Source organism: Gadus morhua, chromosome 15, assembly GCF_902167405.1.
Source record: "Gadus morhua chromosome 15, gadMor3.0, whole genome shotgun sequence".
NCBI lineage: Eukaryota > Metazoa > Chordata > Actinopteri > Gadiformes > Gadidae > Gadus > Gadus morhua.
In genome coordinates this window covers 16,098,701-16,113,505 of record NC_044062.1, presented here as the reverse complement: position 1 = coordinate 16,113,505, position 14,805 = coordinate 16,098,701, and the positions used below count along the sequence as shown (strand labels likewise).

At 42.8% G+C, this 14,805-nt stretch overlaps 1 protein-coding gene across 1 annotated transcript in view; it reads right to left on the bottom strand.

The window, feature by feature from the left end:
• stk32c (serine/threonine kinase 32C) overlaps positions 1 to 14,805 on the bottom strand; it is a 63,462-nt gene that overhangs the window by 31,851 nt on the left and 16,806 nt on the right. The window contains exon 2 of the mRNA XM_030379527.1: positions 11,268 to 11,323. Within this exon, the coding sequence (XP_030235387.1) occupies positions 11,268 to 11,323 (56 nt within the window). The remainder of the gene's footprint in view (positions 1 to 11,267; positions 11,324 to 14,805) is intronic.

Below are 14,805 nucleotides of genomic sequence, written 5' to 3'. Positions count from 1 at the left end.
ATACCCCCTCCACCATCATCCCCCTGCAAATACGCGTCACTGCTGGCAGTCAGCAGGCGGAAAACACACCTTGGCTACCGGCTGGTTAATGGTGGAATATCTCCTTAATTGGATCCGGAAGCGGGAGAGTGGGGCCGTAGCATGACTGACACATGAAATTAGTTCCGCCTCTAGAGGGGAGAGGCAAGGGACGAGGAGGGCATTACAGATGTACATCCATGCAGCCTAATGAGAGAGAGAGTGTGTGAGTGAGTGAGAGAGTGAACGAGTGAAAGAGACAGAGAGAGAGCACTGGTCTCAAGGATTATGGGGAATAATTACATGAAGTATAATAATAATTAAACATTAAATACTGGTGATTCGTGAATAATGATGACCATAACAATAGCTTTTGTACAAAGGTTTTTACAATTACGCATTATTTATTCATCTTAACTTTTACCATCCATACTTCTTATGCAAAGAGACTTTGAGTTAAAATGTTGACATCATTAAAATAAAGCATGCTTATACCGCTAGACCCTAAACCCATTGGGGGTCAAATCTCAGAACCCTTAACCCTGGGAGCACCCTAACCATACCAACCACAGCTATCCTGGCCCCATTCAAGATTCAAATAAAATATTAATTCAGCTCCCATGGAGTTTAAATTGAAATGTAAAAAAAATAAACGAGGAAAGAAAATGCCCCCGATCCGGTGTGACCTCTCTGACGGTGTGACCCGTCCCGCTCTGACCCTGGTTTATTCATCCCTGATGGACGCGGCCCGCCACTGAGACTCTGAAGGTGACCGCATGCTAATGCCAAGAGCAGCGCCACTGTCAGGGGGCAAAGACAACCATCATCCATCTTCTGATTTGTTCTTTTATTTGAAGGTGGCTACGCTGATCCTTCCTTCCTAATTTGATGATAAAGTAAATGGCAAGAAACATTATATGCAGTCGTGCAAGTTTACAGAAGACAGAAATACAATACCATTTTATCACTTTTTTACCTTTAAAAGTCAATGGGATAAAACAGGAGGAAAGTAATGAGTTTCTTCCCGGGGCAGCGGCGGTCTCGGCTGACCCCGTGGGTTATGCATCTTTCAGCAGTCTAATTGAGCACGGGGGATTCTTTCAATTTTATTCAAATTGAATTTGAATCACCTGCCACTGTGGAAATCATTTCCCGGCTATGAATGAAGGGTTCAAAGATAAGACGGTTCCCTTTAAAGGTTTTTATTTGTTCTTTATTATTTATTTAGCCCTGTATCCCTTAATATGAGAGAGGAAATGAGGGACGGGAAATACGATTGGGGAGGTCATGTGGCAAGGAAATGAGGACATACAAATGTAAACATCTGACATTCTCACATGATATTTCGATTTTAAATTATATTATATTATGTTCCATTACATCATGGAACCCAAAATCCGATTTCAGTGTTTCAGAATTCAAGGAAGTATTTGTTTTATGATGTTTTTTAATAAACATCAATTCAACACTCCTCATAAATTATTAAGTTCATGAACGAGGGGATTTCATTGGTAGCAAACATCATCTTCCTCTCTCACACACAAACACACACACATGCAAATACACACACAAAATCCAACCGGTCGTCATGGGGATCGTATTTAAACCTCTACCCATCCGACCGTAATATTTGTCTAACTCCCACCCACAGTCTCATCCCTTGGACTGGGATCAGGTATTTGCTTGAATGACGCCATACTATTAACCTCTGCTCAGAATCCCGTTGAGATGGCTTTTTAACTGTACATGTCATTATATCATGCAGCATCAAAAGGCTTTCATGTTGCTCAAGCCTCCGTGTGATCCGTGGTATGTTAATAAGGCTCTGCTACCGGTTCTCCTGTTCCAGATGCGCATCCAGTGTGGTTTCCCTCTTCTCCTCCTCCTCCTCCACTCCTGCCAAGCCGCTCTTCTATAGTTAGCGGCCCTATCAATTGTTGTCACCAGGCCTGCTGCTGCTGCTACTGGGACTACCACAGAGCAGGAGCTTAAAAACGGACCATGGATGTTACATTTAGTGGACTTAGTCAGGACACTGCAAGATGACTGTGTGTGTGTGTGTGTGTGTGTGTGTGTGTGTGTGTGTGTGTGTGTGTGTGTGTGTGTGTGTGTGTGTGTGTGTGTGTGTTTTCTAGGTCAGGTAAAAGCCAAGTGGATCAGAAGAAGCCTCTGGCTCAGACACATGGACAGACAAGATAGAGGACCACAGCCTGAGGGAAAGAGTGAGAGGGCGAGAGGGGTACTTTGTAACATTACGCATTTTGTCTGCACCAAAATGGAAATATAAACACTGACATCCATCACTTTGTTCAATTCAACTTGTATGTGTGGGTGTGTTTGTGCGAGAGAGCAAGCGTGATAGTGTAACATGGTTGGCCAGTGATTGAAATGGAGTGCAAGTGAAAAACTCCATGCATATCTGAACGAACACACACACACACACACACACACACACACACACACACACACACACACACACACACACACACACACACACACACACACACACACACACACACACACACACACACACACACACGACTTCGGCTACACTGGTTGGCACTAACTGGTGGGGAGGCTGTGCGGGGAAAAAAGGGTGACTGAGGCGAACGAGGCAAACACACTTTTCAGGCTTGAATGAACATGTCATCGGCGGAGAGCAGGAGTAATTTGCTCTCTTTATTGGGTTCATTCCTCTGGATGTCTTGAGCTCGGGCCAGTGTCTGCTGCCGTCAGGGTGGCGGAAAAACTGTAGTTTACAAGCGGCTGGGAGCCACTACTTGTGCCAGCTCCGTGACGCACCATGAAGGCATGGTCGTCCATTGAGAACCCGCGCCTCAGAGCAGAGCAACCTGAAACAGGGTCGGGTTGGGAGGCAGGGGTTCTTAGCAGGGCATCACATAACAAGTGGTGCTGAAAAGGAGCTGGGTGGTCCTACCGTGACATTATCTTGGGAGAACCCTGATTGTTTTGATGTCATCTAGTGGTATTAGGCCTGCAAATGATGTGGTTATTTATATGCTAGAGACTATCGGCCCTTTATCGTTGAAATTCCAATAGAACTCCGCCTGATATTTTTGTTCAACCAATATAAATATACTAAGAACACCAAACAAATACAAATTAAACCATACAAACACTCAAAACCACTCTTGGGTTTAAATCGACCATCCACATGGTAGATTGACTTCAGGATTAATAATGGATACGATAATATTTCATCATATCGTTTTTTGTGTTGCACTTCCAAACGAACGTTAGAACGTGCTTCACATGACAACTCAACAGGAGCTAAACAAGTGACACAAAAGAAAAGCCCAGCAGCTCCATCCTTCTGATGTGTCCCTCTGGCCAACAGCCGTCCAAACGACATTGGAAGAAACCCCCTCTTATGTCCTTAAGTACTGTTGTAATGCTAATGCTAATGCGTGATGGGTATTCAGCTATTATCCCAAAGTGACATGAACACTTTTTATAATTCCCTCCTGATATGGATAGCTCAAATCTGTTGAATTTAAACTATCCTTACAACGCATGAAAAAAGATCCTGAGGGGGTTTTGGTCTTTGAAGTGCTGCTATGTGGCAACGTTGTTCAGCCCACAAGGCACCATAGATACATGACTTGGCCTGGGACTTGGCCTGGGACTTGGCCTGGGACTTGGCCTGGGACTTGGCCTGGGACTTGGCCTGGGACTTGGCCTGGGACTTGGCCTGGGACTTGAGCTGGGACTTGAGCTGGGACTTGAGCTGGGACTTGAGCTGGGACTTGAGCTGAGACTTGGCCTGGGACTGGATGATGACACCTGCTTGAACTCTCCACATCAGTAGGCGCCCGGTATCATTCCAGGCCTATCGGTGTTATCAATCAAACAGAAAAGGCTTGCGAATCCTTTGAAAAAATCAGCTCCTCTACGCCTCATTTGATTCATTCTCCACGGAGCCCTGCATGGCAGAGACATTTTTGCATGTGGACTAGATTACATTATACCTTTAACATGGTTTGATCATCAAAGTTATTGCTGGGAACAATTTTACTGTCCTACAAGCGGATTTCATAGGCCCTAAGCGTAGAGCTTGGACATGTCCATATTCACCACCTGCTTGGCATATTAAAATCTTGCTATCTCTCAAATAAACGGCTTTAAAGAACATCTACCTGTTGCCTGGTGTCGAATGAGCACAGTTAAGCCACATTGGTGGCATGTGGCAGGGTCGTCCACCAAACTCATTATCATTTTCACTTCTAAAATGTCCCCTCTGCCTCCAGGTTCATGATGAAATAGTTGGTGCTTTTCAGGCAACAATAATGTCAGCCACATAAGTCCCTAAGATCGTCTTACAACACAAAGCAGATGCAAACGGTCTTAAACACTTAGTATATATGACATAAACCACATAACAATAATGGGAGGAATTCAGAAGTGACGTTTTTCATATCTTTGTATACATATAAACATCTCTATAATTATGTCTATATATATATATATATATATATATATATATATATATATATATATATATAATCTACGCTGTTCTCTGTATCCATTTAAATACTATGTATCATACAGCATCTATGCATGCATCTTTCTCTATGTAAAAAATATGTGTCTTTCTATCAATCTCTGTGTACACCTCTGCATTTCTGAAAAGGCAGGATGCAATAGTCTGAACGAAAAGACACCACCGTTCTTTGTCACTTGGGACAAAAAATACCCCACAGACCAAGCTTGCAATGGCTCAAAATAAACCAGAGACTATAACAATAAACGGTCCCTTTTCTAGATGATCAATTTTTCTCTCTAGATTATTTTCTCCAATGCAGCCTAGGGATTTGGTATATTGCTTGGCTCACCAAGGCTTGCGTTTCTGGAAGACTGTATAAAGATTACTATGATCTTTAAATGCCATTGAAATAAGTTGTGATGCATCTAAACCCGCTCTGAGGCATTGGTCACTATCTCACCGAACGCTATTTAGACACATTGAGGCCAACCCTGTACACACAAGTGATAATAACGTCAGTCTGTCTGTCCGTCCATTAATCTTTCCATCCTTCTAACCATCCACCTTTCCATTCATCCATCTATTGCCATAAAGGAACTGTCGCTGTGTCTCCCACAGGCTTGACGAGGGTCACTGGCTTACACACACACACACACACACACACACACACACACACACACACACACACACACACACACACACACACACACACACACACACACACACACACACACACACACACACACACACACACACACACACACACGCACACGCACACGCCTTATCAAGCCATTCTCCAGGGGCTTAATATACCCTGTGGAACAACAGCATACAGCGTCAGAGGAAGGCGGAGGTGGCAGAGAGAGACAGCGAGAGGAGAGGAAAGGGACGGCTGAACTTTAACATGAGACTGATTGGCAGGTAGATAACCATCCAGAGACAAATTGCTCAGAGAGAGAGGGAGAAAGAGAGAACGAGAGAAAGAGAGGGAGAGAGAGCCGTTAATTATATTTAGTCTGCCATTATATATGGCTCAACCATCCTAAACTTTAACTCCAAAAACCACAAATGCATCACAAGCCTAGGGGGCCATTCTGAGAGAGAAGGATAAAGAAACAGAGACAAAGAGACAGAGAGAGCGAGAGAGTAGTAGTAGTAGTTGTAGTAGAAGTAGTAGTCATGGCAAGACAATACAAAATACTGCAAAGAGGAGAAAGAGAAGAACAGCAGGACATAGAGGGAAAAACAGGCAACAGTTTCTCAAATGTATCGTTAACACAAATTAGTATTTTGTGCCTCCCACAAACAGCAACAGACCCCTGCCAAGACATGCTCTCTCACTGTCATCTCCAGCCTGCCACTGTGACCGCCTGTCGGGAGAGAGGCCGTCCTCACACCCCTCCTTCATGTTCACTTCCACAAATGCACATTCTCAGACCATTTTGTCTGTGTGTGCCAACAGAATATGAAGTACATCCACACAGCAGGAGGAGGGAGAGGGGCTCTCTCTCTCTCTCTCTCTCTCTCTCTCTCTCTCTCTCTCTCTCTCTCTCTCTCTCTCTCTCTCTCTCTCTCTCTCTCTCTCTCTCTCTCTCTCTCTCTCTCTCTCTCTCTCTCTCTCTCTCTCTCTCTCTCTCTCTCTCTCTCTCTCTCTCTCTCTCTCTCTCTCTCATATGCTTGTAACATAACACACACACAGCCACGCACAATACATGATTACATGCAGATGAGTATTCAGTATTCAGGAGCTGTGGCAACCCAGCGAGGCAACCCATGGTTTTTGAGAAAGGCATAAGAGATGACCTCTGTCTTTGTGGAGGACCGACTCCATGTTGGACTCCCATGGCACGTCTGCATGTGGAGAGATGACTGCAAAGGTTGCACTGTGGTTATACACGCACTGCTGTCTGCTGTAACCCACCGACTGCAGCTAATCTCTCCCCTGGACATTTGTTTTGAATTATTTAACATATTGTTTATGCATTAAACAACTTGCATGTATTCATCTCTTCACACCACGGTCAAGTCGGTTTCTGCTATCCTGTGCAGCTTTGGTATGGAAACAAATTAGGGTTGAAAATATTGAAGCTGTGGAACACCATATGGGAATGGGTGAAAACATTTTGTGTGACATTTAATTTGCAGTTACACATCAATGGATTGCACCTACAGAAACAGATTTCCAGTTACACATCAAAAGGTTTGCAGCTACACATCTTACTGTTTGTGGGTAAATAATATTCTCAAAGAACTCAATTGTATGTGTGAAGTTTATAGCAATTAATCAAATCTATGAGTATAAACCAAACCTACAGGTACAAAACCTTTGTCCCACATTTGACACTTTGCTACGATGCAAATCTATGGGTACAAAAAGTTTGTTCCACATTTAACCCTTCCGCCTGAATAGCCAATGGGGATGCTCAGATTAACATTTAATTTGACTAGCCAATGAGGCAGATCATTTCAGCAATCACAGTGCTAGTGGGGCGCCTTTTTATAATGCATTCTGCTCGCCTGGGGCCTGGATACTCAAATATGATCATTCATGAATAAGATCAGATGAACTCCTGATAAATAGTCTAATTATAACTGAAATATCTCTTGAGAACCAAACATTGATATATGGGTCTCTAGGAGGTTGAACATGGAGGTTCAGTTTCTGAATCTAACATGCTTGTACTGATTAGTTTAGCTCACTACTAAGAGAACGTTCGTCCCGCAATGGTAACAAGAACGAGCTAGAGCGGTGATGTTAGCGTTATGTTGCCGAAAAATTAACATGCCGTTAAAAGGAGATTAGCAATAATAGCCAACCTGATACCCCCGGCCATGTCAGCCAGGAATACAAGTTGGTAATTTTATGACATTACTATCTAAATATATTATTTCACTTAATTAAGCCTGCTTTTTAAACAAATGTTTTTTATTCCTGTACTTTTTTAGTCAAATAAGATAATAAAAGTGTGTCTGCATTTATTGACATTGCCTTTTTGTCATTTAGCAGAGGCTTTTATCCGAAGTGACTGACAATTACTACATTGTTGTCATCGTAAGAGAAGCCTTTAATAAGATCAGGTGCTATTAGTGGTTACAGAGCTAGATGCTGTGTGCATATGTTCATGAAGGGCCATACAAAAATGATAGCAATCATATCCTATCCATAGAGGGTTAGTAGTAGACACTATACAGCGGTTAGAAAATATATATAATAAACTATATATAATATCGATAGATATATATAAATATAAATTATATATAATATGATGAAAAAACAATGCATTAATATACATACAAATTAGAGCCCGACCGATATATCGGCAGGCCGATATTATCGGCCGATATTAGGCATTTTTCAAACTATTCGGTATCGGCATTTATAATGGCCGATAAATGAATATTAAAAAAAAAAAACACTCTCTCGCCCAAACCCGCTGAATCAGTCAGCCAGAGTTAGGCAGAGTGAATGACGGAGATCGACGGAGATCATCGGTGTTGTTCATGTGTGCAAGTGTGTTCATGGTAAGTTGGCAACTGTCACGAGACATACATTGCTTGAATAACAATTAAAAGAACATCCCCATCAATTCTCTAAAGTCGATAAGCATGACTTTATTCATTACTACCATGTCCAGTTTTGTTGTTGTTACGTGTTAGCTGAGAGTGAAAAGGATTTAAAGGATAACTACAAATAACCAATGTTAGGGAAATGTTTGTTTTGTTGCGCGTTTCTAGATTTTTTTTTAATATATATATATCGGCCGATATATCGGCATATCGGATTTTTAAATCACAAAATATTCGTATCGGTATCGGCCTTAAAAATTCTACATCGGTCGGGCTCTAATACAAATGAATAGAAACTCTATACTCAGTACCGGCCGATACTCAAATCAGGTATTGGAATCGTGAAGGAACATTTTTTATTGAAACATCTCTTCCCCGCTGGCTCCGTAATTGGATGGTGAACTGATATGCCTTATTGGATTTTCAAATGATAGGTTTATCTGAGCATCCCCATCGACTATTGTGTGACAAAAGTTTTGTACCTGCCGATTGGTTTGAACCTGTAGGTTTGGATTATAGTTGCAAACTTTGGATTCCCACACACAATTGAGTCGTGGTTTTTTTCAGAAACAATATTTGTGCAACTGGAAATCTGATGTGTTTGGTAGGTGCAAATGATTTATGTTTAACAGAAAATGAATAGCCTGGAAATCTAGACCCACATCTAGAAAGCTGTAGGGTCTGGCAACAAGTAATGAAAATGGCCTAACTCGAGGGGCGGCACCAAGCATGCATTCGAAAATATCACTGCATGGAATTGGATAACACTACGACCAATCAGAAGAATACAAGGGGTGAGGTATCCAGAGCCCCATACGCTAAGCTACCAGCGGAGCTAACCGATTGATTAGACTCTTGCCGTATCCGGTCGCTAAAACAGCAAAAACATCCTACTTGCAAAGGAAAGCTATGAGCACTGTCTTCTGTTCCTCTTTAAGAGGAAAAGCAGAGTGGAACTCTTTTATTGTAGCGGCCAAAGCCGTTTAAAAAAACTGGTGATCAACCGTAGCCATCTTGCAATACTGACTGATTCCGTAGCAGCGCTGTTGTCATCCGTTTAGCTTGCTTCTTGCCCGCCTTCATCAGATACACCGATGTGATTGGTTAAAGGGGACATATCATACCACCAGGTGTGAATGTGATTAGCCATTACAAGCTGTTTTCAAAAAGTGCAGCATTGTGACAACACAGGTGGACGTGTCCACCTAGATGTGTGACGGATAGATGAGCAACGTTTGCTACAGTCCACTGGGTAGGCTGGTAGATCTATCCAGCACACATCTAGGTGGACACGCCCACCTGTGATGTCACAATGCTGCACATTTTCAAACCTGCTTGTAATGGCTAATCACACTCACACCTGGTGGTATGATATGTCCCCTTTAATGTTCGGTTCCAGGGGAATCGGGGAATGAGTATATTACTCTTTCCCAGAGTGACTCGCTGAGCAAATTCAAATTGTGGTCTCGCGAGAACTCTGGATTTTCAGGGTAGCAAATTACTCTATTTGTTCAAATATATTTTGCACATTCACACATTTGAATGTATTCACACAAATTGTTTTCACACATTCACAAAAGGTGTTACACAGCTACAATACCTTTGACCCTAATTTGATTCAATACTTGGGTATCGTCCATCGGCAACACTGTATAGCATTAATCTGAGTGACGGTGTGTGTGTGTGTGTGTGTGTGTGTGTGTGTGTGTGTGTGTGTGTGTGTGTGTGTGTGTGTGTGTGTGTGTGTGTGTGTGTGTGTGTGTGTGTGTGTGTGTGTGTGTCAATGTTTGATGAAAGTTGCATATGTTTGGTTAGGTCCCTCCCTGCATGCCCAATGCATCATTTATCTAGACTTGACTACAACTTGGAAATGTACAATAAAATGTTTGCTATTCCTGATCTGAAACATCAGTAAAATACATTTATTAGATTTGAGTCTTTCCCTTTATTTCCTTGACGATATGAGATTCTGACAACATAGGGAATTCTTGGTGAAACAAAAGCACAGTTCTTTCGCTCCAAAACAGGCTAGGGAGTTTGAGCCTTTGAATATAGCCCTGCTCCATGTTGATGAAGCTACCGCGCAGTGGGTAAGCTACTAGCGTACTGCAGCCTACCTTTAGCATCATCAAGCGTGTGACAGCCGCCTTGGGGGAAATGCAGCAACGCATTCATTTGCATATTCAAATGCAAATCCCAGTGACTGGGGAGGGATTGCTGTATGAAAGAGGCAAGTGTTTTGTATGAGATTGTAGCAAAGTGAAGTAAATTGGCTTACAAGCAGAAGTGTAATGAATTAATATCAGTCATGAAGCTTGAGAATTGAACTGCCGATGTGCACGTTTGGGAGCCTACAGCGTGTGGCCGTGCACGTACACACACACACACACACACACACACACACACACACACACACACACACACACACACACACACACACACACACACACACACACACACACACACACACACACACACACACACACGCAAGCATGTCTGGATAGTTCACAAGCACTCCAATTTAATTGAAAATAGTTATCCAAAAGGTCAATTATCAAATCCCATCTCCACCAAGTAACTAACTAAATAATAAACAGTAGTCTGAAATGATTATAATGGCCCTTGAAACAAGACTAATTTGCTTGAACAATTTGCTTTATGACAAATTATTATCATCAGCCACCCCTAACACACGCAAACACACATACAAACACACGCACACAAGAATATGCAGATCCACATGCTGATATTTTAAGACACTGCTCACAGTGACGTGTGGAGGCTCATCGCTACTCTGTAATCAAAACAGGGAAAGAAGAGGCCGCCATCCCTCCTTAGATGCTGCGAAGAAGCAAAGGCACCTCCATAGCCCTCTCCATTATTAGAGAAATAGTTGTTGCTCTTCTTTAAATAAGCACTAGTTAACATCATTAAGTGAGAGGGTGGTGGGGGTGATTAAGTCGAGAGCATCCATCTCCCAGTGTGAGATGGGAGCCGAGCGGTAATTACTCGCGGCCCAGTTTACCCACTCCTTCGCTGTGTCTTGACGGAGCCCAGGCGCTGTCTTCTCTATGCGGCTAATGAGAGCGGCAGTGAGAGAGCCATCAAAGGTCCAGAGAAATTACAGAAAGTCAGAAGCACACAAACACAAAGAGAAAGGGAAATTCTTCTACATTACCTTGCCAAAACTCCCCTTCCCGATGGCTCGCAATATCTGGAAGTGGTCAAAGGTTACTGCAAAGGGGGGAGAAAAAGGGAAGAGGGAGAAAGAGAATCATGTGTTTTTGAGAGATTTGTTTATTTTATTTGCAGAATGATAACCGCCCTCTGGAGATTATGATGGGTTGAATGCAAAGAAAGGCAGAATATCCCCAGTTGAATCGCTTTCACTTTACTGACACAGATTAAGCGAATGGCAAGTAGGACCTATAACTCTTTGGAAGTAGTCTGCAACATTCAGTCATCAATGTTTTTTCAACCATATGGAAAGGAATGGTTAATAAAAGACAAGAACCAAAAAGTAAATCAAATATGTGGAAGCACCTGGATTTGGGTGAAGATATATCATTGAATGTTCAATGTGCTGAAACACACAGATGGTAGGTTACACGTTGCTCAAAGATGTACTTCAATGCTTAGCATTCGAGATAATGGGAATAGATAGTTTTATAATAAATAAATACATTTATTTGTAACCTTTTATTTGTGTTCCTCTTTCCTGGATTATTACTCCAGTCAAGCTTGGTTGGTTAAAGTAACTTGTCATGTGGATAGTTTCTTTTCTTTTTTCATGTTAATGTCCAAGGAGAGTTTTATGCTAGGGTTATCTTCATCATATCTTCTCTTAAGAAAGGATGCTCATGCAAGATGAACCAACATAATGCCATCTGCTGGGGCAGAATCAATGTGTCCCCCAATCAATAATAGTACTTGAAGATGTACACTGGTTTTTCCCAAAAAAAAAGGAGACTTGGAGATACATGTTTTGCATCATTATATGTAGAGTTTTTCTTAAATGTATTCTGGCTACGGCATTGACGGAATTGGATTCTTGGCTTGGCTCAAAGAGCATTTGGTATTTTAATTAAATTAATTGATGTTGTGTTTACCCCACAACTACCAGGAGTATCAGAGCAAGGTGTGCAGTGCACATCTGCAGAAACATGATTAGATTTGGTTTTCTCCAAGTTCAGGTTTCTTTATTTGTACCCGTATTTTGCAATTAAATATATTCACAGTCCTGCATAAAGTCTTGCTTTTCCCCCCCACGGGTAATGTTCAAGTTTCAAGTAATTTTCACTCAATATTCCTTCATAATGGCTCGAAACATTGTCATTATTTCATTGCGTAAGCCAGCCATAGGTTTGTGTATTGGCACGTTGCCTTCAGAAGGTTTGCGTTGCGCAGAAGGGCTAATCTGTTGTTGTTGTTGTTGTTATGTACTGGATAAGAAAATAAATCCCCAGCTTGTCGAAGGAATCCAGTGCCAGTCCGTCTTAAACCTCACATGGAGGAATTATTTTTGACATTGCAAAAATGTCACTGTGCCGTCTTTGGATATCAAGAGTGGGCAGAGGAAGGGCACGGGCTACTAATAACTGACCTTCTGTGCAAAGGTCTGTGCAGAACCAAGTCAGAGTGTGTGTGTGTGTGTGTGTGTGTGTGTGTGTGTGTGTGTGTGTGTGTGTGTGTGTGTGTGTGTGTGTGTGTGTGTGTGTGTGTGTGTGTGTGTGTGTGTGTGTGTGTGTGTGCATTGCCCCACAGGCGGATGTGAACTCAGCAGGACTGCACTGCTGACTCACAGCGTCTCCTCGTTTAGGAGGCGGTACGCCTCTTAAGCTCACATCACAGACAGTCGGCGGCAACGGGGGAGACAAGGGGGAGCGAGATCAAGGGAGTGCATAAGTACGGGCCAGTGCCCTGCCTGAGCCCCCATCGGGGCCCACCACCAGGGTGCGAGGCACCCCCAAAAATGAACTCCATGACATGTCATGAACCACCTGCTGATGCCTGCAGGGTCAATGCAACGTGGGGAGTAGAGTCCTAGTTTCAAAGTGTTCCAAGCTCTCCTCTGGCGCTTAGTGAGTTATCTTTACTAGTTTTGTCTGCAAGAGTTGGCAGATCTTGTACAATTTTTCTCTGCTCAGTGATCTTTCAGAGATGCTAAATCCCCCCTACCTACCTACCTACCTACCTACCTACCTACCTACCTACCTACCTACCTACCTACCTACCTACCGCACAGCTTTTGCCTGAAAACTTTGGATGGCATACAAGGTTAGCGACAGGGTTATATTCATCTTATCTCCAGCCCGGGACATATGGTCTCAAATCAGAGGCTGTAACAGAACAGCAGTATGTGGAAAAAACGTTTGGATGAGCGTTTTCTTATCACATGACGTCACATTATTACACACTCCGAAAACTGTCCATGTTAAATACACTCACCGCCAACAGCAGGAAACACAGGACAAAGGTTAGATAATGTCTCCCAATACAATTAAAGGTCAATCAATGAGGCTTTGACTTGTTCCAGTTTCTACTAGTTCTCTGCCATGCCGGGCGAAAGCACTTTAATCGAATGGACCGAGCACCACGCTCGTTGGAAACATGCATTTGTCAATTTGCCTTAGATGTGCACTACACAGCCGCTCGTTAGGGCCAGGAGGCGATGACTCATCCCGCCCATGTGTCTTTCATGGCTCCGCTACGGACGGCTGCTTCACTGCTCTCGTACAACCATTCAGAACAGAGCCAGACATGACTTTTTGCTCTGGTGATTAGCAGCACACATGGACTATTGTGAATGCACACCTGTGTGCATCACAGAGCGAAAGCTGACACAAACAAACTCAATGAACAATTTGTAGTCTTTAGCTTCCCATAGAGGAGTAAACAATTCAGTTTCCCAAAAGATTTTGTCCAGCTGAGCTGGGTTTTGGGTTGACCGTGCAGGCACACATCAACTGTGTTGATGTGTGCCTGCATGGTTCTGAAGTGTCTGCGTAGTAATTTGTGTTTGCAAGGTGCTGATTTACGCAAGTGTCGAATGCTTTTAGTATATATATCTGGTGCATTTCAAGATATATGATATAACAATATAACATAACAGCAACAACAGATAGCATGACCCATTTTCCCCACTAATGAAAGCGCAAGATTTCTGTCAGCAAATTGTGGCCAGTACACGTCTGGGTTTCATAATACTGTAAATTTTGTCCTACACAATCAAATATGTATGTAGGCTACTTTGCTCATTTGCTTGGTGTGATAAAAGGTTAAATCGATCATGCTTTGGTGCCTAACGTACACAACATTGTTTTTTTGTCATGTATCCCTGTATGAGCAGGAAGGAAAAGGAAAAGGAAACCCTGGATGGCGAGTTGTGTTTGGTACAAACAGGTCAAATTAGATCTCAGTCCTATTATTGATTTATCCCGTCCACAGAGAGGTTTCTTTGAAATATGATTCACCGGAAAAGAGGACTCAACACAAAAAACGAAGGGCCCGTTTTATGTGCGCCGGGTGTGAGTGGTGGTGGTACGGAGGTGGAAATCCACCTTGTTTCATGTTGCTCGAACTACTGCAACCTTCAAAAAGGCTCTCCATGCTTATAGCTGCAGCTAGCCAACGCGTCTAGCTAGCTTGCCTTCCCCCCTGTGCAAGGTGCCATTGGGCGTAGATGTTGGTAGACCACAACACACCTACCAAGAGGT